The sequence below is a fragment of the Urocampus carinirostris genome, chromosome 1 (assembly GCF_059441175.1).
Source record: "Urocampus carinirostris isolate Australia breed hairy pipefish chromosome 1, RoL_Ucar_1.0, whole genome shotgun sequence".
NCBI classification, from domain to species: Eukaryota; Metazoa; Chordata; class Actinopteri; order Syngnathiformes; family Syngnathidae; genus Urocampus; species Urocampus carinirostris.
Genome location: NC_142349.1, coordinates 12,718,450 through 12,743,615, shown reverse-complemented (window position 1 = coordinate 12,743,615; position 25,166 = coordinate 12,718,450). Strand labels below are relative to the sequence as shown.

The 25,166-nt window shown below is 40.4% G+C and overlaps 3 protein-coding genes across 7 annotated transcripts in view; 2 read left to right on the top strand and 1 right to left on the bottom strand.

The window, feature by feature from the left end:
• ccl25a (chemokine (C-C motif) ligand 25a) overlaps window positions 1-4,006 on the top strand; it is a 30,747-nt gene extending 26,741 nt beyond the window's left edge. For 2 of the 3 annotated variants that reach the window (XM_088327182.1, XM_088327165.1), the window contains exons 2-5: window positions 628-721; window positions 1,397-1,514; window positions 3,598-3,715; window positions 3,780-4,006. In XM_088327182.1, coding sequence (XP_088183308.1) covers window positions 658-721; window positions 1,397-1,514; window positions 3,598-3,715; window positions 3,780-3,806 — 327 coding nt within the window. In that variant the 5' untranslated portion in view covers window positions 628-657 and the 3' untranslated portion in view covers window positions 3,807-4,006. Of the gene's footprint in view, window positions 1-18; window positions 57-627; window positions 722-1,396; window positions 1,515-3,597; window positions 3,716-3,779 lie in introns of those variants that run through there. The other variant, XM_088327173.1, reaches the window with a different exon arrangement.
• A 1,164-nt stretch (window positions 4,007-5,170) lies between these two features.
• LOC148373603 (serine/threonine-protein kinase NIM1-like) lies at window positions 5,171-11,007 on the bottom strand. The gene is made up of 4 exons (XM_088327152.1): window positions 10,667-11,007; window positions 10,322-10,597; window positions 8,751-9,019; window positions 5,171-6,734 (listed from the first exon to the last, which is right to left on the bottom strand). The coding sequence occupies exons 1-4, from the start codon at window positions 10,719-10,721 to the stop codon at window positions 6,000-6,002; spliced, it is 1,335 nt and encodes a 444-aa protein (XP_088183278.1). The 5' UTR covers window positions 10,722-11,007; the 3' UTR covers window positions 5,171-5,999.
• Window positions 11,008-14,225: 3,218 nt separating this feature from the next.
• Window positions 14,226-24,893, top strand: pnhd (pinhead). Of its 3 annotated transcripts, none has more exons than XR_015852771.1 (7): window positions 14,226-14,548; window positions 16,339-16,434; window positions 16,517-16,659; window positions 16,769-17,048; window positions 19,704-19,915; window positions 22,823-22,881; window positions 24,467-24,529. XR_015852771.1 is itself a non-coding variant. In XM_088353495.1 (7 exons), the coding sequence occupies exons 1-7, from the start codon at window positions 14,497-14,499 to the stop codon at window positions 24,615-24,617; spliced, it is 963 nt and encodes a 320-aa protein (XP_088209621.1). In that variant the 5' UTR covers window positions 14,226-14,496; the 3' UTR covers window positions 24,618-24,893. The 3 variants fall into 3 exon arrangements, 2 of the variants coding, with proteins under 2 accessions (XP_088209621.1, XP_088209632.1); XM_088353495.1 differs by having other exon boundaries at window positions 19,704-19,885; window positions 24,467-24,893; XM_088353506.1 differs by lacking the exon at window positions 14,226-14,548 and adding an exon at window positions 16,177-16,214 and having other exon boundaries at window positions 19,704-19,885; window positions 24,467-24,893.
• The last annotated feature ends 273 nt before the right edge of the window (window positions 24,894-25,166 follow it).

Genomic DNA, 25,166 nt, shown 5'->3' with positions numbered 1-25,166 from the left:
AGGCCTCACCTGAACAGGTAACACACACCTGATCAGCTTGCAAGTCTTACACACAGGTGAGCAACACTTACGGATATTTAAGAACTTTTAACACATTAGTGGGAGTTAAATTGTGCATGTATCAGTTTTGCTATTAGATCACTGGTGTTAAGTGAATCAAGTTCATTCGTTTATTTAATTCATAACTTGTATGACGAAAACAAACATGACATGCTTAACTTATTTTGACTTGTGCAGTTTTTATTATTTTATGATTTGTGAAAGTGATACAATTTTAACGTGGCACGCGGCTAACTTACATTCCAACTTGTCTGTTACTTGTAAAAGGGTTAAAATTGATTGGCATTTTTTCCCACGATTTAAAACGTGTCCAAATATTCACCAACTTGGGATTACAGTTTCATTAATATTTTTTGTATTCATCTTTTTACAATTTAATCTGTGCATAGTTATTTTGTATACGAATTATTTCTACTAATATTAGACAATACTTGACATGTTTTAACCAACATTTACATTAAGATGACATTTCTAAACTTGAGAAAGTCATGCTAGCGCGTCCAAAGGTTGGGCAAATAAATGTCACAGTTTTTTTCATCATCATTATTATTATTATAACTATTGCAGAGTTGTAACCGAACATCAAGTGAGAGCATCATGCGTTTCAACATGCAGATCATCTTCCTGGCCTTGTCCTGCCTGAGTCTCACAATGGCACAAGGTAGGGGTGAACACCCGGCCTGATCATTATTATTTTATTGTAGCAACACGGTGATGAAGTGAAGAGCAACCAGGTTTTTACGCATTGTTTTGCATGGCCCTTAATTCATCTCCATAATTGATATGTAATGCTTGTACTACTACAAATCTCATAGTTCCCTTTTAAGGTATAGCAAGCATCGGTCGTCTTGGGCATGACCCGTAGGGGGGGGCGAAAGCCGCTTTATAGGACCATGCCATACAAACAAATGCCAGCTGTAGTTAATTGCGATGGAAGAAGAAACACAATGGAAAAAAATAACCCACTTGGGAGCTGTGTCTGCATCATTTTTAAGCAGACTGTAAAGCAGACAGGCATTTATGTGCACTTCGCCCTAAATCGAGAACCGTTCAACCCTTAAAAAACACAACATTACGATTCAAAAATTTTCATGGATTTTGAGCCCTTATACACACCCTGAATATTAAAAATGGGGGACGGGTGAGCACAAACAGGCTTTATTTTAACATCGAATGATTCATACAATTTTTGGCAAACCTTTGTGTTTTTTTTAATGAGGCATTTAAAATGACAAGAATAGAAACTCTCCTTTTGGTTTAAGACAAAATATGTTGAGGGATTGAATCCAAGTCTTTATGTATCCGCACACAATTGAAAACGTGTCGTGTGCCCTAGTGTCTTACGACGACTGCTGCCTGACATATGTGAAAGAACTCAACAAAAAAACTCAGGAGCGTGCAGTCAAATACCGGATTCAGGAGACAGATGGAGGCTGCAACATCCCCGCCGTCATGTGAGAAAGCCAACACGCAACATGCTACATGCAAGCACTACCATGTTGTGATTTTATGTATCCAATTCTCATGCTAAACATCCTTTGGTGAGCTGGATCTATTCCAGCTGAATATATGAACTGACCACCATTCACACTAAAATTCACATTTACAGTATCAGAAGACACCTAAGAAGTAGAGAACAGTATGTTTTAATATTGTCTGATAGATAAAACTTGAAAATACACAACAAAATGTTACTTCCAACCAAATAAGCACCAACAAATACAAAAAATGGCAACAATCAAACTTCACTCAGAGAAAAAAAACATGCTACATTATTGATTTAGAATTTCTTTGTAGCCAAGGTAATTTTTTGATGTGAGATGAAAAACTTTGTCAATGTGGTCTAAAAGTTTGTGACAGAAAACAGTGACTTTTCACCATCTTATTGTCAGAACCAGACGGTAGACAAAACAGACAGATGTCCCCATTGTTTTTTTTCTCCCGGTTGGGTTTGTGTTTGTTGCTGCCGTGGCTCGCGGAAGCGGAGAATTTAGACGCGGGAAACCAAACGCCAGTGATTCGGCAATCACTGAGCAGGAGAAGCAGGAAGCCCACGAGATCGGAGCGTGGTCGGAGGGCGTAAACAATTTGGGCAGCCGAGACGGGATTTCGGAGCGTGGTCAGGGATCGGAACAAGTCATGTAATCGGGACGGGAGATCAGAGCGTGGTAAGGGATCGGAACAAGTCAGGTAATCGGAGACGATCGGGAAGCCAGGGACAGGGGATAAATACAGGATACAGGATACAGGACAGGTCTGGAACAGAACGGGAGCCAGACTCAAAAATGCTTGCCTTGCAAGTGCAAAGGTTCGCTGACGGACTGACCAGGAGTGAATGAGAGTACTGAGTTTAAATAGGAGGAGAACCAATCAGGAAACGGGCAGCAGCTGGAGCCAAACGAGCGGGCACAGGTGAGGGCAATGGTCAAATCATGACACTTAAGCTATTTTTAAGCGATCACAAGACTTTTTGCTCGGCGTCATCCAATGGGAAGACTTTGGAAGAGCTCAGCCCAGTACCACAGATATACAGCAAATTTACTACGGAAATGCATTTTTCCTTCTTAATAAATGTATACAGGGGTCATCAGTAATTGATTTTTGGAAAAAAAAATAATATTTAAGTGCGAAAAAATTAAAATTATTTTTTTTGCGGCAAGGCCAATTAATGGGTATTTATTGGATTTCTAGCCATTAATTGGTAATTTAATGGTATACTAGCCGTGTCAATATGGTCGAACAAACTGGTCCCTCTAATCTAATCTAACCATTTTTTCCTTCGGTCCCATAACCGTGCGAAGATTACAATCAATACAGCGTAGTAGTAGTGGTGTACAACGTGTGCGTATGGGCATCCACGACGTACGTGCTTGAGGCATAAACGTGAGCCAATCAACAAGCCCGATTTTGTCCCGACCAATAAAAAGCTGCTTTGCAACCACACTATGTACGTACAGCTACCGTGTTTCCCCGAATATAAGGCCGGCCTTACTTCAAAATCATCGTCAAAAATTGAGGTTTTGAAATAAAAATATGTGCAAAAGTAATACATTTTTGCTAAAAATTTCTTAGAAAAGCATTGCCGTTGTTAAATAACGTTGATATCTACGGTTTTCATAGGTAATATGAGCCTCTTATTTGCAGGAAGGTTGAATTTCATTTCTCATAAAAAGCTGGGCCTTATATTCAGGGTGGGTCTTATAATGGGGGAAGCACGGTAGCTTACGCGTATGCATGCACTGTCCCGATTGTGCGTTTATGTGACCTTGACCGCATACGAAATGCTCGCGCGGCGTGAAAAGTTGCACGTTTGTTGACGCAATCGACTAACAAAAAACCCGAATATTTTCGCAATTAATGGGTTGCAATAATTGCTAATTATTTAAATTTTGCAATAAATGGATTTATGAATTTAAGCAACCATTCCATTAATTTTTCGCAATTAATGGCATTAATTTTTCACCAATCATTTATTGCTGACCCCTGAATGTATATAAAACAGTGCAAAGAATCCACTAATTTGAGCTATCCTTACAGTTTCACAATGCGAAGAGGACGCGCGTACTGCTGCGACCCTCAAGAAATGTGGGTGCAAGAGTTGATGACCACCATTAACAGGAAAGCGGTCAAAAGCGTGAAGAAAACTAACACAAAGGTCTTTATTTGAATGTTTAAGTTGTATAGCGTGAAAAAATATTTTTTTTTTTTGTTCCTTACAGCGCCTGAAAGGTCGTGTTTCCAGCTGATTCATCAACGTGGAGAAATGGACCCCAATGCTTTGATTTTTTTTTGGGGCATTGTCAGGACCATTTTTTAATGATGCAGCGTGACCATTAGATGACAGCTGTTTATGTGCCAATGGAAATCATAAAATGTGAATCGCGTATAATGTGCAGCTTGAGCCAATGCTTCAGCATCATGACAATAAACCTGCTTAGTGACTCAACTTACTCTATTAAGTGTGTTCAGGTTTACCTTTTAGCTACAAGGTTGTCTGAGATTGCCTTTCTCAACATTTTTAGAATGATAATACATTTTAAAATCCATCTAATAACGCATCTTTTGCCTGCTCTCAGCACACAAGCTGGATGCTAAACCATTTACCTAAAACGTGTGCACAAACCTTATTATTTGTACGTTTATTTGCTGTAATTGTAAAATCTTGTAGCTAAGGGTTCTTAACTACGCCATTTGAAGGGATTATTAAAGACCCTTTTTTTAAATTAGGGACAGCACGCATCGTGTTCCTCCCTACAATCGTGCAGCTATGTGCCAAAATATTCCACGCACCATGGATCTCGAGAAATACATTTTCAAAGTAGATTGTTTGACCTCATATCCCCCTAGAGCTATGAAGTTATCAGATGACTACAAAAAGCAAAACAAACGGCGAGTCCCTTCCAAAAACGGGACAGTGATTCAGTAATCAGTAAATGTATAGCGCTCATTTCAGCTTGAAGATATTGGAACTTTGCTTATCGTGTCACTGGGGGACATCTGTCTGTTTTGTCCAAGTTAATCATCAAAGGGTAACTTTACCTGCTATCATTTACAGCATGCGTTCCTTTTTTAACCTTGCCTCATTTAAGGTATGTGGTTGTGACTTTTCCTCTTATGTTTTTCGCCTTTGTCTCGCAATTAATACAATATTGTCCAGATAGTCCCCCAACACCGTGAAGGCTCCCTGAGGCTTTTAATTTAGTTTGGTAGTTTGGTCGAGGTTAGCCAGCTTGCCGTGCTTATTGTTTTTTTTCTCCCGGTTGGGTTTGTGTTTGTTGCTGCCGTGGCTCGCGGTTATCCTGGCTGCTTACTGCATGGTTTTGGTCAGCCAGATTTTTTCTTCCGCTCTGTCCCAATTCGTCATCTAATGCTAACCAATAGGGTGAATGGTTTGCTAGGGTGCTAGTGTGCTCCACATGACGTCAGGGCTCAGGAAGCCAAAGACGGCACAGACTGTCTTCAAAATGCATTATCTCGGAAAATATTTGAAATATACCAATGACATTTATATAGATATTATTAAAAAAACACTATTTTCTCACATTTTGTATGTTACAGAATTATGGAATCCCTTTAATGCACAGTTATGAAAATGGATTAGGGCTTCAAAAGGTGAGAAGGGTGTGGGGGTATACCATATTGACTCTAGTTTTTTTTTATTAAAAATTGGAATACATTTTTTTCTTAGCTCAAACTAAGCATTGAAAGTGACAAATTTTGTTGAATACGTGCAGCCATGAATCAAATCATTTTTTGACAACTATCAGCCCAATACCAACATAAAATTTACAATGTGTTTATTTAATGTCCTTCACAGTCCAATTCACCATCAGCTACACCAAAGAGTTGTTTCACTCGTCATGTTTTTTGGGGGGGTTTTGTAATATATTTCAAGATAGTTTTCTATTTTCTCCATTCTCCAACATTTGTCTATGATACCATGGCTAAGAACAGTGTGAAAATGACTTCAAATCTAATGTACATTATGCACAAATAAAAACAGTGCTCCTACCAGCACTAACAACACTGATTTTAATTCAAACGCACAAACTCAAATCCCAGATTCACTCTTGAAAATCAGACAATACCGCCCTCCCCAACAAACATTTTCTCCTTAAATCTATACAATTCACGTAAGTCACCCTTTTGACTCTAAAGCTGTGAATTTCTCCTTAAGGTAAAGGATTTTCATGCCTGAATGCAGCAGAAGCCTATTGCAGGATTGTGACCGTCATCTTAAAAAAATCCATGGTCATGCTTAACTTTAGCCACCTTCAGCTAATTTTAAAATTTCAAATTCAAATGTACCCGGAATCTCAGGAACACCAAGAAAAATATGTTTTATATTGTTTCTATAAGTTTTGTTTATTGAATTTTGATTACACACAATTGTCAGACATTAAAACAAAAAGAAAATGAAATAAAAGCATGCAAAGTGCTTACATGACAACACAAACCGCAGAGGTACGTTTGTCAAGCTTCTTGAGTCTGTTGCGTGTCTCTGTCATGCGCACGTAGCCAAAACCCATTGCTTCCGCGGCGGTCCTCCTTTGCACACGATGCAGCAGGATGCGGTAAGCGCCAGTTACGGGGCTCCGAAGGCCTGGACTGTTCTCCAAAAGATGGCGCTGGGTGAAACCCAGCTCCTCAAGCGCCGCTTTTAAGCTCAAGTCGTCAGAGCTAAGCGTGGCGGACGGCTCCACTAGGTGCGAGGGTGTCTGGGGACAAAGCGGGTATGCGTGCGGGTAGTCGACACCCTTCATCCACTCGCAAGACATGATTTTTGCCACGCTGAGACGGTCGGAGGGCACGGGTCTCAGCAGGCCCCGGATGACTTCGCCGCAGGCGGCGGGCACGAGAGAAGGGATGGTGTAAGATCCCTGCAAGATGCAGCGCCTCAGCCTGCCATTGTTGGCAGCGCCAAAGGGCATTGTGCCGGTGGTCATGAAGTAGAGCAGGACACCCAGAGCCCACATGTCTGCGAGGCGGCCAGCATAACCTGAGCGTCCAAAAAGCTCAGGTGCAGCGTACGGCAAGGAGCCGCAGAAAGTGTGTAGCACGTCATCAGGTCGGCACCATGTGCTGAAGCCGAAGTCACCCACTTTGACGCAGAACGTGCTGGTGAAGAACACATTCTCCGCCTTCACGTCTCGGTGCACGATGTTGCAGTCGTGCTGCCACAATTTGGTGCCAGGTTAGTAATCACTACAAACTAAAAGGTTTAGGAGTGAAGCCACCCGCAAAATATACACAGAAAAGTCTAATGACTTACAGATTACAAACAGGAATGTGGTTTTTCGTTTACTCCAGGATGAAAATGGTGAAAGTAAGAAAAGGACTGTTTCAAATACAGTCCAAATTCTACCACAAACCACCAAAAAGATGAAAAGTAAGGAGTTTATTTGAGCGCATCTAAGGCCCTGGTCGCGGGTAAAATTTTGCGTTTTTTTTTTGCCCGTGGTTGCCCGCGATGGAAAATGCGCAAAATTGGCCAACCCGCTGTTCATCGGTGGTATGCCCGCAAAACAGACGCCGGCGACTGTTCCGCTTCCTCATCGCGTCATTTCCGCGTCATTTTCTCGTGTGGACCACGGGTATAAAAGCTGCCGAGCCGGCGTTATGCCGAGAAATGCATCCTTACCGAGATTTGCATCCCCTCGCTACTACAACCACTTTTACCTCGTTTTATCTCACTTTTATATCACTTTTAGGGGATTTAATGGCGAACATATAACCAAAACCACTTCGTCTGCATTTGTTGGGAATGTAATACAACTTAAACCATTCCGTCTTTGTATTTGTTGTGAATGTAATCGAACGGTAATGCACGCCGTATACAAATCACTTTTGAGCAGGTAACATGTTTATTTTGCCTTTTTCTATTCTAATCGCTCGTATTGAAACTGTTATGCACTCTGCCATAAAGCTTATTTCTGCATAATAAGCTTTACGGTAGCGTGCATAACAGTTCTCAAAAGTGATTTATATACGGTGTGCATTACCGTTTGATTACGTTCACAACAAAAACAAAGACTGAATGGTTTATGTTGTATTACATTCCCAACAAATGCAAGACAAAGTGGATTTGGTTATATGTTCGCCAATACATTCCCTAAAAGTGATATAAAAGTGAGATAAAACGAGGTAAAAGTGGTTGTAGTAGCGAGGGGATGCAAATCTCGGCAGGGATGCATTTCTCGGCATAACACCGGGCTGTAGAAATCGTAACCGATCAAGACACAGTCCCGTGAAGATCAAGATTTCAAGCTATGGCACCGAAGAAGCCTATATGTTATTATTGTAATATTTTTTCATTTTTATTTTATTATCTTGTTATGAAATGAAAAGAAATGTCAAGAAATAAAAATGGATTAGGACGAGGTCACTACGGTGACGGGGATCCATGTCCACCCCTTGACGTCTCGAGCACAACTGACGTGTGCTCGGCATATTGCGCTGTATATACGCGGAGAAAGGCGTTTGACCGTCACACGCGTAACACGCTAATTTCACGTAATAACACCGCGATACAGGCGCAGAACATGCTATGACCGTGCTCCACCCACGATTACCCGCTGAAATTTCGCGTCCTACCGACGTGTAACCACGCCCTGGCCGCGGCCATAGCACGTCGTTCCGCGTCATTTCCGCGTCATTACCTCGTGTGTACCACGTGTGCCGCCCGCGGTTAACACGTGGTCTAAAGTTTTGAGCAGCGCAAAACTTTTTTGCGCGGCCAACCGCGTGTGAATTTACGACCGCGTGTAAAGCACTGCTGTATCTCGTCTGTATGGCGATCTCAAAGCGTCCAACAGCGTCCGCTTCACAGGCAGAAATTTCTGGCCGTGATTCAGCCTCGATACAGACGCAAACGGCTGTGTGACCGGGCCCTAAGATAGACACGTACGTGCACGTGCCACAGAAGCAGCTTGACAGAGGCTAAGATGATAATTTCAGGTGGAAGATGGTGTCAGCAAGTGGAATATTTTGTAGTTACGGACATCACCTTCAAATAAGCAAGAGTGGTCAGTCTTTTATATTGTTGGGGGTTTTAATTTTCTGAGCGAAATAGATATTTTTGGGGGAGCCACAACTCGACACTGGGTGCAATTTAAACAATTCACATTTCACTTTTTTATTTTTCTTAAACAGTATGAGTTGAGTATGGCGTGAAATGTGGCAACACTCACCATGTGTTTGACAGCGGCTATCAACTGAGCAAACACCAACTTGCTCTCTAGGTTTGAGAGGCGGCCCTTATTGCAGATGTAGGAGAACAGATCCCCTCCGCTGGCGTACTCCATAACCAGGTAAAGTCTCTTAGAGGTCTCCACCACCTCGTACAGGCGAACAATGTTGGGGTGCACAAGCTTCTCCATGCACGAGATTTCCGAGGCCAGCAGTATCTGCGAACTCTTGTCCAGGCGCGCCTTTTTAAGGATTTTCACTGCTACTCTTTCTGTGAAAGAAAAATACCGTTATTCCACCATTTCCTGTTGAGTTCAGGGCAAACTTATCAACTTTACAAAATGTTTTTTTAATTCCATTTTCAATGTTTCAATAGTAAGGACAGGTTCTATGGGATATCATCACATCCACTACACAGCATTATATCCAGACAGAAGAGCAGCTTCAGCGACAGACTGCTGTCACTGTCTTGTACCACGGACAGATTGAAGAGATCTTTTCTTCCTCATGCCAAGAGGCTCTTTAACTCCACCTGGCAGAGTTAAGGCCCACATTAAACCACACCCCCTACATTGCATATTACCGAATTTTATTGCAATATGTATTCTGTGTAGCACTATCTAGATACTCTATATAACACGCTACAGTGGGTATTAGCACGTCACATTGGGTATTTGTATATTGTATTCTTTTTGCTTTATTATTGTATTGTTCTCAGTGCAGGGATGCTGCTGGAAATGTGAATTTCCCTGCGGGGATGAATAAAGTATCTATCTATCTATCTATCTATCTATCTATCTATCTATCTATCTATCTATCTATCTATCTATCTATCTATCTATCTATCTATCTATCTATCTATCTATCTATCTATCTATCTATCTATCTATCTATCTATCTATCTATCTATCTATCTATCTATCTATCTACTAGTATATTTTAAAAGTCATATCAAGTATTTCATGTTTAATGTAAATTAACTGTTTTGTCAGAAGCATCCCCAAGCTTAAATTTTATGAAGTTTTTCACACAACATCCCCAAAAGCGTATAGAAGACCACCTTTTTGTTTCACAACTACCAGCCTGCTAATTACGCCAAATGTAAACGGCAAATATAGTCACAAGAGCAAACACTAAGCAAAATAATTTAGCAGAAAGGTTTTTGCATAGAAAAGTCTGAAACTGAACTGTTACTTACAGCATCAAGAAAAAATGGTGAGGCAGATGTTGCTTCAGAAAGTCCAAATACAGTATATCAGATCACATGCAAACAGCCTGTTCCAGGATATTCTAGTCTAGCTAAACCCCTTTGTCCTTTGTAAAAGACTACAATGCGCCCATATTTAAAGCAGAAGCAGGGAGTGGAAAATTAGACTTTTTTGCTCAATTTGAATGGACTAAGATGGCGATCAGAAGACAATAGTGAGATCAACAGAACTAAATCACTCTGCCTGATCCTCAGTAGCACTGCTCTCCAACAAAAAAAATTTTTTATTATGCTGAAGTGATCTTGCCTTGAAGCACTTAAGAGTAAGACCCCATCAATCGAGGTGACAGCTTCATCCTGACTCACCTTTGGTTAAATCGTGTATACCAAGTTGAACCTGAGCAAAGTTCCCTGATCCAACCTGCCCCCTGAGTTCGTAGAAGCCCACCCGTCGTCCAAAAGTGAGCTCGTCCATCTCCCTCTCCGAGTGACTCAGGTCATAGGACGCCTTGGAGAACGCCGTGTGCGATCCTACTTTCTGCTCAGTGTTGATCTCCTTCCTGGTGGGCTTTTGGTTTTTCGCATCGACATTCCAAGAGACCCGTTTAAACACCTTCTCTGGATACTGTCCCTGATAATCCCCTGGAAAGAGATAGAGGGGAACACAGTTGGAAGTAAAAAATCATAATTCACCCCATTACATGCACTTACATTTTTTAAGGTTCTTCCTGTTGCGCTCCGTGATGCTCTTATTGTTTAAAGCCATGATTACTGTCCTACAGAGGAGCCGGATACCAGGAGGCAGGTGACATTGACATTCAGTTCAGTAGGAGATGGTCGGTTGTGATTTATTAACCAGCACTACAGGTAATGGTTCATTTATCTCGTATATTTCTTAAGGTTCTTCTACCATCATCTTCATAAACCTCTGCCGTCGCAGGATCTTGCAGTTCACCCATAAAGTCCCCAGGTTTTTAATCCGGGCTCCTCCCCACAGACAGGACATAGACAGGCTTTGCGGTAGGTTCCTAACATTAATGCAGGAGTCTGTAAAACACACCAAAGGATTATCCTTTATCCTTGTTGGATGTGCTTCAAGTGATGAGGTGATGGCAGAGCCACAGTAAGAGTGGCTTAGAATTATATCTTTAATTCACCGCGGAAAATGATGACTCAAATGAAGCACAGTAGGGATAACATTCGTAAAATATAACCATGATGTTTTCACAGTTTTACTCTTGTTTTGAAAGAACTTTGATAAGTAAACCATTTAATGTTTTTACAGATTTGTTATTTTTCTGCTTGCTTACAAAGAAGAATGTGGTTCTTTATAAGACACCTACAAGGTACATTTCTTCGGTTGATTATTTTTGCACACCGTTGTTCAGTATTTTGGCTTACTGTTAATTGCTATTTTGACTATTATGCACTGTTTAAATATTTTTTACTATTGGCCAATTATGTTACTGTTCTTTGATTTTTACACTCTTTAAGGAGGATATGCTTTTTGTAACCTGTGAGATTTAATAAAAAAGAGGGCTCAGGGTCAGTCCTATTCTCCTTGCAAGTTCAAAATGAATTTATGTATTCTCTCCTTATTTAGAGTGTCTACTATCCATCCATCCATTATTTGCACCGCTTGTCCTCAGTAGGGTCGCGGGGCTGCTTGAGCCCATCCCAGCCATCTTTGGGCAGTGGGCAGGGGTCACCCTGAACTGGTTGCCAGCCAGTCACAAGGCACACAGGGACAGACAACTCACTCGGTCAGTCACTCCTAGGGACAATTTGGACCGGCCAATTAACCTGACATGCAGGTTTGTAGAATGCGGGAGGAAACCAGTTGCCTGGAGAAAACCCGTGCAAGCACAGTAAGAACATGCAAACTCCACACAGGAAGGTTTGATCTCACGACCTCAGAACTGTGCTGCACACGAGCTAACCACTGCGCTGCCGAGCTGTCTACTAAACTATAAATTTACAAAACGGTATTAATGTGTTGTATAAGTAGCGAATATGAGTATTTTACTATAGCTTTTGTCATATTTATTTGCTTATTCACTATTGACTCATTAAAACATTTGAAGAAACTAAATGTAATCACGCAACCGATCCAAATTATAACCCGCTGACATAGTGACCCAGACACACAACACCATACCCCCAGATAGACACACAACATGACTGCAGACAGTCTGGACTTTTACATGTCACTTGTCTAAAGACCTGATCACTTATAATCTCCATATTGGAGTACATGTTGTCAGTGTATAATCCAATCATCCCCTGTCGGATAAGCATGTCAGCACGTGATGGGGATACTGCAAATATGTGCAGAATTGAACATCATAATTCAAGATGACCCTAACCTGCAAGCCTCGACAACTATTAGAACAACAGCAAAAAAATATTTACATAAGTGTATTTTTAGAACCATTATAAATAGCACGGCGGCGCAGTGGTTAGCGCTTGTGCGGCACAGTTCATGTCATGGGAACCTGTCGTGGGTTCAAATCCAGCTCCAGACATCCTGTGCGGAGTTTGTATGTTCTCCCCGTGCTTGCGTGGGTTTCCTCCGGGCACTCCGGTTTCTTCCCACGTTCCAAAAACATGCATTTCAGGTGAATTGGCCGGTCCAAATTGTCCCTAGGTGTGAATGAGCGAATGAGTTGTCTGTCCCTGTGTGCCCTGCGATTGGCTGGCAACCAGTTCAGGGTGTCCCCTGCCCACTGCCCGGAGATGGCTGGGATGGGCTCCAGCCCCCCCCCCGCGACCCTAATGAGGATAAGCGGTACGGCTGATGAGATGAGATGAGATAAATAGTATCAGTAATAGTATTAGTAGACAACTATGTATTTAAAAAAACAAAATCCAGAAAATATCCTGGACAATTCATTTATTTTGGAAAACAATTAAAACTGTTAGCAAAATGTATTTGTGATCAAAGTGTATGTGTCCAGGGACCCATATAGACGTTGGTATTAGCATATTAATTGCATGCGAACTAACACTCAATTAGCAGGCGAGGCGGCAGTCTAATTTAATTTGTTAGAACTAATGCTCTCTCCTTTTTAAAACCAGGTGAAAATCAAATATAATTTAGGAATTTGTGTAGAGTACAAAGGAGTGATCCAATTCAAAACATTAAATTGCTTCACTTCCAGCTGTTGCCAGTTTGAAGTTGACTTCCACAAATATCTAAAGTATAAAAATGATAGTGCTTGGTAACAAGGCCAGAATTTGAGGAACATTGTTGACCAATACAGCTGATCCTGCTACACTGCTTGAGATTGAAGCCACAAGCAATTCTGACTTGGACAGTGTTTTTCTAAATGCCCTTTCAAACATTATTGTTTTAAAAAATTTGTGGCTACAAAAATTGAGCACCAAACAATGACAATCACCGAACAATGATATATGGAACTCATTTCAGAGCCACATAAAAAATCCATAATATACCACGTTTGGAATAACCAGATTTTATTAATACAGAATGTAAATTTGAACTGAAAGACAAAAGGGTGAAAATACTTGTGCCTCAAAAGTTCTGCCAAGAAACTAGTGACCAGGCAATGATCTACTTGAACTTATTCCTTACCTGGGGGATAATTCATGTGCCACTGGGGCACAAATGTTGTGCTGCCTGGGTAGTGCACTAATTGCAAATTTCAGCTCCCAAATTGTTATATTGTTTATTCCACATTTTTGCCTTGTTTCATACGAGACACAAAAGTTCACTAACTGGCAATCCTGCCTCGGAAAATATTGGCTGGCAAAACAGCCTGAACCATTGTCTGATAAGGGAGTTAAATTTTATTTGAATTCTTGAATGACATATGTTCTGACCTGTGACTTACATACTGCTCTAAGACATCATAATCCAATTGAAATAAAAAGTCTTGATTTGGGGATGAAACACATGTAGTTTTGTTTCTTGATTTTAAGTCAAACCCTGACCTTTGACCCCAAACGTAAACACTTAAGTTCGGAGTCAAGAATAAGGAATGCAGTGACGTAAAACAGGTCATCTTCAAGTGTGCTGCTCCTCTGAAAATAAGGCCGGCTCCTGGACCATTTGTTGCCGTGCTGAATAAACACAAAGGCGCTGGGGGCGGTCCAGGAAGGTGAGGCCCGGGGCGCCCCCACGCTGATCCTGGCCTGTTTTTTGTTTTAAGTGGAGGCGCTAAATACCTCCCCCACTGAGATAAAAGATGATTAATGCCTTTGAATGAGTGGCAGGTTAAATGACCGCCGGACTACTTTAGGCACTTCATTAGGCTGAGATGGGGCTCTGCTTGACAGACAAGACGGACGGAAAATCGGACGCTGGCCTTTTTTGAGGAGGTTCACCTTTGAAGTGTCTTGCAGGAGAAAAAGTCTCCGTACAAAAGCATGGAAATTTGATTAGCTCTCACTTGTTTATTTTCACTTCACGCCGGTGACATTTAAGGCTGTAACCCGTATATATAACGGAGAAGTTCTCGGGGTGAGAGGGACACTCTGGGTCTGGCCAGCCTGGGAACAGCTTGGTGGAATTTAAAGCCATGGATGTATTGCGACAGCGCCTTGTGCTTCTATGCTTACTTCGCATGACATGTAAGTACTGGCGCCTGCTTTGTGAAATACCGAGAGTCTCTTTTGATTTGTTGTACAACATATGCATCTAAATTTTTTAAAACCAGAATTTGAAATTGTGCGACTGACAATTGATGTCTATTTGAAAGGCTTGGAAATATTATAGATATAAACAAGTAGATATGTGGCAGACCTACATATTTGTCCAATCATAGACTATTCAGTTGAACTTAAAGTTTAGGTTTTGACACATTTTCTGTTTTCATTTCCTGTGGCAGCAGTTTAGGGCTGCCATGCCCCCATTTTTCTTTCTTTGCACAAAAATGAACTTTAGCAGGAAGCTCACAGGAAGGTTTTCACTTCCTGCAATTTGACAGTTTAACTATTAAAAAACACATATTTTTTTAACATATTAAAGAAATATAAAAAGTATTGTGTGCAACTTTGATTTAATTTTAAAACTTCAATACATTTTATAGGTATGTTACTATTTTAAATTTTGCCTGCAGAGCAATTTTGCAATCAAATCATTATTTGAGTTTGAATTTAAGTTTGGGTGCTTGGTTAAAAGGAAGGAATGCCTGTTTTTTTTCAAATGCACTGTAAGTAGCAAGAAACCCTAATATTGTGTGTGTGTGTGTGCGTGTGTGCATGTGTGTGTGTGTGTGTGTGTGTGTGTGTGTGTGTGTGTGTGTGATTGTGTGTGTGTGTGTGTGTGTGTGTGTGCATGTGTGTGTTCATGTTTGTGTGTGTGTGTGTGTGTGTGTGTGTGTGTGTGTGTGTGTGTGAGTGTGTGTGTGTGTGTGCATGTTTGTGTGTGTGTGTGTGTGTGTGTGTGTGTGTGTGTGTGTGTGTGTGTGTGTGTGTGTGTGTGTGTGTGTGTGTGTGTGTGTGTGTGTGTGTTCGTATACTATGAGATTTATAGGCTCCGAAACCGCTGAACAAATTTCCAAGAAAAATTGAACAGTTGTACTTTATTTCCCGTCCAGGCACCCCCAATAAATACCAACAAAATCGATTAACATCTGCTTTTGTGGGGTCTCTAACGCCCTGAGGCCGCCAAATTGGGTACTGTGGCTGCCAACCTCCGAACTCTCTAAGCAGCTAAATCCAATCTAGTCAATGCCTGGCCATTTTGCATGTTGAACACAAATTTCATACAAAAGCTACCAACAAATCTATTGAACAAAACAACCTAATCTTGACTGTAGCAGAGCTAAGTAATCCAGGTTCACCTAATACTATCTTGCCACAATTTGTCTATAGCCACGGCTGCTTCCTCTGAACTAAAAGTGTCAGGCGAACAAGCTCGGCTCCACCTGACAAGTGTATGCATTTACGAAAGCACAAGTGTGGCAGGGAAGTTCCTATCTGGACCAGGATTCCACAACCCTTTACCTGAGTCTTGCATTTTTTTTCTTTTCACAGAAAAACATTCCAAACCTTTCACTGATAGATTTAGTTATATTTGAGAGTATTTGCCTCTGAGAAGAGACGCAGTAGACCTACAATTTGAATCTAGCCTAACTAAGTGCATGTTATTTAGATTTCCCCAGCAAGTGTCAAGAGAGAGAAACTGAAAGTAAAACTACTGTTTATCCAATCTTTGCTCCTGTGACTCACTGACATTTGGCTGGACACGTTGGGAGGACAAGGCAGCTGCAGAAAGTGTACACTGTAAATAAGGGTGGGGCTGGTTGTTATCATTTTTCTTACTTTTGAATGATTTCAGGTCAACTCCAAAGTCAATACGTGAGAGCAACTTTTCATCTATTCTATGAGATTTGTAACTTTGTGTTGTGGTTTTGTAGTGTCAGCAGTGCTCAACAAACACACAGATCAAAGGAACCTGTTCACACAGAGACTGTGCTGCAGGCGGCAGAGTCACTTTGTCTACATTGGACAAGGTAAAGCTTCCAAACACTGAAGCTATATTCTTTATTCAAAAATATACACTCATAATCTAAAATGGTTGTCTTTTTACTGCAGACATTTCAGGCAGTCCTGTCAATGTGGACGTGGGCATGTGCAGGCCAAACTGCGGAGGGGAAGCAGCAAGACCCTCGCATGAGACCAGAGCACCGGCTCTTAAACAACACACAACCATGCTGGAATTTTTAAGGAGCAAAAAAGTAGGTGCAGTGACACCAAATCACCACACGAGGGCACAATGTTTAGCCTTAGGATTGACATTTTTGGTCCCTGGCAAATTGTGGCTTAACTTCTTGACATTCAAACCAGATGAAGATACTCAAGCCCACCACCACTGACGTTGGAAAACACCAAAGACTACTACTATCCTCATGTAGTGCCAACCAAGCATGCAAGCCGACGGGCATGCGCATGGACCAAGTACTCCTGTTCGAGGGCCCCCGCGAAATTGAGGTTATCCAGGAGTGCCAATGCGAAATCCAGCCGGGTCGATGTATGCGTGTGCCCTCTCTCAGAACCTTCTATTCTGAAAAGCCCTACGAGAGTGTGGTTGACGTGGGCGGGTGCTCAGAGTCAAAGGGTGCACCAGGTAAATGATTAAGATGAATTTGCACTATTAATCATTTGACCGTTTATTCAAAGACAAAGTCAAATCAATGCTTTTCCGAACATAAATACGTTGTTTTCCCGACTATTAAGCCAATTGTGGTATTCCGACTAACATTTTTTTGAGGACGAGTTGAAAATAAAAATCCACTTGTTTTTATTCATCTCAGCAGGCAGCCATTTTGTGTCCATTACACATTCCAATTGTTTAAAACTCACCTAACGACAGAGCAAGCTTCTTAAGTTGAGCGTTGTTGGTTGTCAGCTTAGCCTGAACAATTTTAATGAGCAAATGACCATGCCCAGAGATGGATAGAACAAATTGATGTATTTTGCTTCTTCCTTTAGATTAGTAGGGAATGATAGAACATGTATTGAGAAGGGACCTTTTTGCAGTTGACCTTTTGAAAATACAATAAAAATGAAATGAATATAAAAAATAATAACGTGAAATTATTTAGGTTCGACGTTGGTGATTCATGTCAAAAAGGGACGTGGGGGGCGGTATTTTAAAAATGTTTTAGATGCATTGTGTGGCCTTTCCCAGATCCTAAAACAGAACAAATAAGGCCGTATTTTACAGCATTACCTATGAAACAAGTGAACGTATGCAGCATCAAAAATGAATGTATGTTAACGTGCACCAAAAATGTTTAATGGAAGTTTTCTACATAAATGGTGCTTCGAGATAAGGTTCAATATTTTCTGCACGTATTAAAATAAACGAGATATAAAATAGGAGCAATTTTGTAAATGTATAGTTTAACAAACACTCAGAATGAGGAAATAAGTCGTCAATACATTTTAAAATTGCGAGAAGAAGGGAGCACCGTACAAAATTCTCTAGATATACAATATCCAGCCTCTACTAAAGGTCCTCCCCTGAGCCCTCTCTGTTTATCAAAACATCTTATATTACAAAAATGTTTCCTTTTGAGCAGCAGATATGCCAAGGACTGTTGCTCTCCAAACAACCGATTATCAGTGTGATGCTGTTAATTTATCAAGGAGTTCCTCTAGGCACTATTCGTATTTGACAAGACCAATACTACATTTTGGGAAAATAATATGATTCTTTATTACTCAGAATAGATTTATGGGTTGAATGCATTTCTTTTTTATGCAAGCTATGTATTTATTTTTGCATTTATTTATGTTTTCTTTTCTTACATTTGTGTCATCATTGGACAATGGGCTATGTATACAAGTTTGTTTGTTTCAAACCAAAGACATACAGTAGTTTGGTGAGAAGATCCATTGAGACCTCGATGTTACATTTAAACATGGAATTGCCAATGGATGGAATAAAAACGTCACAGAACTGAATATACAAAGAAAGTTACTTTTTTTTTTTTAACAAATATTAGTTTGAGACATGGACAAGGCAAAGTGTGACGTACTAACATTAACTTTATTTTATTTTTACTTTGAGAGAAAAATAGGACAGGTGGAAAAGTCCTGTGTCAATTTGTTGTAAACCTCAAAACTAAACAAATAACAAGGTATACATTACTTACTAAGTTCCACATACAACAGTAATATTTAACACAATTGATTGCGCAGTGGTTAGCGCGTGTGCGGCAAAGTTCTGAGGCCATGAGATCGAACCTCGTGTGTGGAGTTGGCTTGTTCTCCCCGTGCTTGCGTGGGTTTCTTCTGGGCACTCCGGTTTCCTCCCACATTCTAAAAACATGCATGTCTAAATTGTCCCTAGGTGCGAATGAGCGAGTGAGTTGTCTGTCCCTGTGTGCCCTGTGACTGGCTGGCAACCAGTTCAAGGTGTCCCCTGCCCTCTGCCCGAAAATAGCTGGGATGGGCTCCAGCACCCGCCGTGACCCTACTAAGGATAAGCGGTGCAGAGGATGGATGGATGATTTGACCAATATTATTTCTTTTATCCCAAAACCACAGACCCATTGCCTTTGTAGCTATTGTAGCCTGACATTAAAGTTTAATGTTAGTGCAACCCTGACCTATATGCCATGGACATTTTGTGTGCATGTAGGTTTGTTTGTGTAATAACCACTGTGGTGCCTTGGCCATAACTTAGTTTAGTCAAGTCATGTTTATTGTCAGCATAAAATATAGATTATTCATATGCTATAGAGTAGAAGTGTGTTTTAAGCTTAGATTTAAACATTTCCACTGAGGTTGCAGATCAAATCTCAGGGGCAAGAGTATTCCACAGCAACGGGGCCCGGATGGAGAGCGCTCTCGAATCCGCGGATCTCTTCTTGGCTCTTGGGATCACTAGTAGACCAGCGTTTTTCAGAGCGAAGGCTCCGGACCTCAACATAGGGCGAAATTAGTCTTGTCTAAAGTAATTCTTGGAGGAAAACCCATATGGCCACCCCAGGCTAGTAATTAAACAAATCAAAAAGATAATGTTTATTGGGATAACACTCAGACTACCTCCAGTAGCCCTAACAGCTAAGACCCGTGCCTTACATTTGGGTTAAAGCTTCACTTTTAGCTTATGACATCAACAAATGAAAAGATTGTTCAACTAGTCATGTGTAGGTCAAAACAATTGTTTCTCATAAGGTATATATTTCAATAACGAATGTCTTTTAATACACTTTTTATGTGTCAATAAAAAGTCAAGTTTAATTGCAAAGTAAATTAACTTTCTCCACAGAGGGATTCTCATGTGTGCCCACCAAATTTGAGTCAGCCTTGGTGGAGACCCCCAACAGAGTAGACATCATCCAGAAAGTAGCGGCCTGCGAACTAAAGGAAAGCTGCTATCGAGTTCCTTACGTGGAATATTTCTATGAAATAGTGCACCACAGTGATGGCGTCAAGGAGGAGAGACTGAGGGTATGCGAAGCTTCCATTCTGCTTTCATAGGTTAGCACATGCAAAGCGGCCTCTTTTGTAATCCTACTCTCAAAAGGCGAAAGGAAACGCTGCTGCTGTGTGGGTGCCAGACACGAATTAAGTAGTTTTATTCATGATTGCGTGTGTTCGACAGACAGTACTTAATCAGTTGCACTTCCTCTTGCTTATTTGCAACATAACCCTAAAAAAACTGTTAGCCTAGCATTAGCCTAAGGTTAGTCCAGTCCAGTACAATTGGTAAGCTTAAAAGAGTTTGTTTCAAAGGCTAATCGTGTCATAATTTTTAAAAGGTATGTTAATTCACATCGGTCACCTTATTAACATAAATGGAACATGAATATCATAGAGACCTAAGAACATTACTTCGACGTATTTAGTATAACTTTAAATATTATGATCTTAATTTAAAAAAAATAGACAAGTAATATCTCCCCGAAATACCCTGACATAGATGACTCCTAAATAGATTGTATATTGAATTTTAAAAATAGAATAGTTATTTAAAAACACAATTTAGAAAACATTAAAATAAAATAAACAAATGAGAATACTATCATACACATTTAGGGGTGGGCAGCACGGTACAGTTCTGAGGTCATGGGTTCAACTCCAGCTACCGGACTTCCTGTGCGGAGTTTGTATGTTCTCCCCGTGCTTGCGTGGGTTTCCTCTGGGCACTCCGGCTTCCTCCCAAATTCCAAAAAACATGCATGTCAGGTTGATTGGACGGTTCCAATTTGTCCCTAGGTGTGAATGAGCGAGAAAATTGTCTGTCCCTGTGTGCCCTGCGATTGGCTGGCAACCAGTTCAGGGTGTCCCCTGCCCACTGCCCGAAGGTGGCTGGGATGTGCTTCAGCGCCCCCGCGACCCTACTGTGGATAAGCGGTGCAGATAATAACATTTAGGGGTAAAATGTAAAATATTTCTAATCTCTACACCTAATTCACTACTTCATATTTTGAAAAAATGCATTTAAAGAAAAAAAATTAAACTAAAAGCAAATATTCAAACTTAATAATAAACACAAATAACAATACATTAACAAAATAAGTAACGATAAACGTTTTAAACATTTATAGCAGCTTATATTGTCAATAAAACCTCTAAAAGATGTAAATATTGTCATTCATTAGAAAACATAAAATACTGATAAAGTTTAATTCACTTTTACGAGATATAATTGTTCGTGAGTGTAATTGTTAAAGGGACAACGTGATATATTAGGGGCGGCAGTAGCTCAGGAGGTAGAGCGATCGTTTTAGGATTAAGGGATCCCAGTTTGAATCCCGGCTTGTCCGTGTTACATGTCGAAGTGTCCTTGGGTAAGACATTGAACCCCAAATTACCCCCAATAAGCAGGTTAGCGCCTTACATGGCTGCACAGATCACGGCCGCTATTGGGAAATGTGAAGCACAATGTAAAGCGCTTTGGGAAGTCATTGATTTGAAAAGCGCTATATAAATGCAGATCGTATAAATGCAGATCGTCGATATTTAGTGCCTTTAAGTGGTACAAAAACCTTGCATCCTTAAAAAAAAAAACGTTGATTTGAATACGAGGCAAAGATACATCAACTAACATATCAATGTTATTTTTTTAAAAATCTTAGGTCGACAAATTTGTATTTCTTTTCCAAGTCAGCGCTGTCATAAATAACTGGCCCTCGCTAGTAACTGACAACACATTGTCATCTAGTGGTCAAATATTACACATTTGGACTTTATAGATAATTTTAAATGAAAAAAAATCTGAATATATACTGAAAATAACCCGACTACAAATACACTAGTAGCACTTTTTCTAATTAAGTCAATATATTTTCAATTCCTGTTGTACGCGATCTACTGTAAGAGCTATATTAAAGAAGTCTGCTGGAAATACAGGAAAAAAAGTCACAAACCTTGCTTTATGTGTTTGTGTTTGTGTGTGCATTATACATGCCAAGTTATGACAATAAAAAGCAGTAGATTCTCTATTTTCAGGCAAAACTAAATCCGTCTTCAGAATATTAAAATAGTGTCACGACCGGCACAAGCAGTAGACTCAAATGCGTAACGTTTAACACAATCCTTTGAGGGATCGGGGAAGTCTGGGCGAGAGGAAAAAACAACAGCGATCCGTTGCTCGCTGGGCAGGAGGAGTAAGAAGCCCTCGCGAACGAAGCGTGGTCGGAGATCTGAAGCAAGTTGGGCAGCCGGGACGGGAGAACGGAGCGTGGTCTGAGATCGGAAACAGGTCGGGTAACCGGAGACGATCGGGAAGCCAGGGACAGATGAGCTGGATACAGGATACAGAACAGGAATGAGAATGATGTGTTTAAATAGAAGAACTGATTGGGGAACGAGTGGCAGCTTGGGCTAAACGAGTGAGCGCAGGTGAGAGCAATTGGCAAATCATGACAAATAAACAAACAACATGAGTTTTGTTTAAAACTAAAAGTAAAAATTTTTTTTTTACCAAAACGAAAATCTAATGCAATCGTCGGAGCGGTTTATTCACGCACAAAGACTTCGCCTTGCTTCAAAATAAAGCAGCCGTCGACTAAAATACTAGTTTTGAGTCAAGATTTTTGTTTATTGTTGGTTAAATTTGAAAAAGCGCTATATTTCTTTTAAGTCAAGTCAAGTCAAGTCATTTTTATTTGTATAGCCCTAAATCACGAAGAGTGGAAACCATTTTTAAGGGGCGAAAAGCTGTAATGTTGGCAGGTATGTGTGCATGTGTGTTGGTGTGGTGGTTGTGGGGGTCGGTGTCTCCTCAGTGTGGTCTGGGCTCAGCCGGAAAGGTGCGAGGTTGTCGGGCAAACACAAATGGGCCCCTGCAGATGTCGAATCAAAGCACAGGGAAACGGTAAACGACGTTGTCAATATTTGTGAGCTGACGGCCAGTCTCTGTGTGTTGCTAATGTTCAACAGGAAGTAGACGTGGGCAGATGTTTGGGAGAATGCATCACAGGAAACCGATGCCTTCTCAGGTACGTACGAGCACAGCTGCCGGTGACCGAAACGCCCACTTACACACCAACGGCCATCACTTCACAATTGCTTGTGAGCCGTGACACCATCGCAAGCAGACTTTTAACTTTACTCCAAAAACACCAAATGTTCTTTTAAACACCCCTTTGATGTCTAGGCTTGGCCCAAGTAATTGAAAGGAAGACAATCATTTTGTGTTTTTTGTTTTACTTTTTTGCGTGACACAGTGTACAAACGATACTTTCATCAGCGTTTGAAATGGGCTAAATACGTCTTCTACAGTATGGAACGTGCAAGCTTTGAAAATGCCACGAACTCTTACCTAAATATGACTAAAACACTAGCTTTTAACACTGGAAAAGGCTCTGTAATAAACAATACCAGAGAAATGTCCCTTTCTAAATTCTTGGAAGAATGTGATTTCAGGATAACATTACAAACAACAACAAAATTACAAACAGCGCTGAAAGAATATAGACCCCAGTCCTGAGGATGAGACAAATCAGATAAATTGCAAATCCATCAAAAACCTCTTAAATTCCGAAGTTTGTGGTATATTTGGAGTTTAAACCAGTGATCCTTAAATCCTCAGCGCTGTAGTTTGACCACTACATGGCACTGTATTGTCGAATGCGAATGAAAAACAGTGCCACAGAGCACAGTGTATAGCAAGATGGCAGACAAACAGGACGGCAACCTTAGGTAAGGATTCCACTGTTTAAAATAAATACATATTTCCCGACCTATGATTTTTTTCATAAAAATGAAATATGGTATGACAGTTCAGGTATTTTTGCCTAGTATTCAAATTTATATTTTTTTTACTGAATACATTTTTTGTAGCCCTATGAGCCACTGTTTCTTGAAACATTTTACAACAAGTGATACCTCAAACTTTTTATTACAAGTACCACTTACTTTAATATGGAAATATAAATCTAGATACCCCCACCCAAAATACTTAAATGAATGTTTCTTTCCAAAAAATATCATTGGAAACTACTGTAACACAACGTAAACGTTTACTTTTCAAATGAATACAATTGTAAAACTAAATCAATGGCTGAGAAAAAATTAAATACATATGTTTAGTTGAACTCTATTGTACAGTATCTTAACATTCTTAGTGTGCTGTAATATTTTGTTTAGTTCATGAAAATGTATCAATTTTTTTCAATTTTGAATTACTAGAGTCTTTATGAGCAGCTGGTACTGGTGTTGGCCACTGTTGACTACTGCCACACAAAATAATAGTATCAAATGGTTTGGTGGCAGTTCCTCAATCTGTTTTTTTTTTCCTTTTTTGCCCTTATGTAGGTTTTGGATCAGGGCGTGTTTTTAACAATCTTGTGTGTAGGCTTGTTCAGCCTTTTGCAAACTTGTGATTAAGGGCTGTACGGGAAAAAATGTGACCTGACATTTCTCTTTCGTTCATATAACGTTTCAATTGTCTAGTTGTAAAAGATTTGTAGATCGCTTACTCAAATCCTACAAACTTTAAAAACTTAAAGTCAGTCAATCAACGACAGTGCAAGTCCAGCCATTTCCTGAAATGTGTATTAATGCAGAGTGTTTTTTCTCCAGGAATCCATCAGATCCCAAAACCTGCCATTTATGGGCAAAGAAACAATCTAGTTCCTGTGTACCTCGAGGATACAAAAGCCACCGTTTCCTTAACCAGCACGGCAAATCAAGCACCATCCTGTCCATCACTACCTGCCACTGCCAAAACTAAAGAGCCCTCTTCTGGATAGATCTTCACATGACATGGTTTTCTCAGAAAGACCATGGATGTGCTGGAGCAGCAAATTCCAGAGCTTAAACTGTTCTCAAACATCCCATTCCAATCACACTTGTCAAGAATTTGGAGGATTTGTTTCGCGCTACATATGATTTGGGGTGAAACTGAAGAGAACCCAAACTAGCACAAGGAGAAAATGCAAACTCCACACAGGAAGGCCCAAGATTGATCAGAACAATTGTAACAAAATGACCCCACCGCATTTTGAGGACAGTGATCACCCACTGTGAATATGTATTATATGTTCATATGTATAATTTTTTTAAAATAAATTTAACGATGTGTCTTAAGTGTGCCAGTGTTTGTTCAATGTAAAAAAAAAGTTAATATAGGGTTCGAACACATTTTTCATGCCCAAATCCATTTCTTAGCCAAATTTTCCGTTTCTCCAGTACCACCCAAGTACATATTCATACCAATCAAAAGAATGAGAGCCTAAACCTTAGTTTCAAACCCCAACTCTAGCCCCAAGCTTACTTTGGA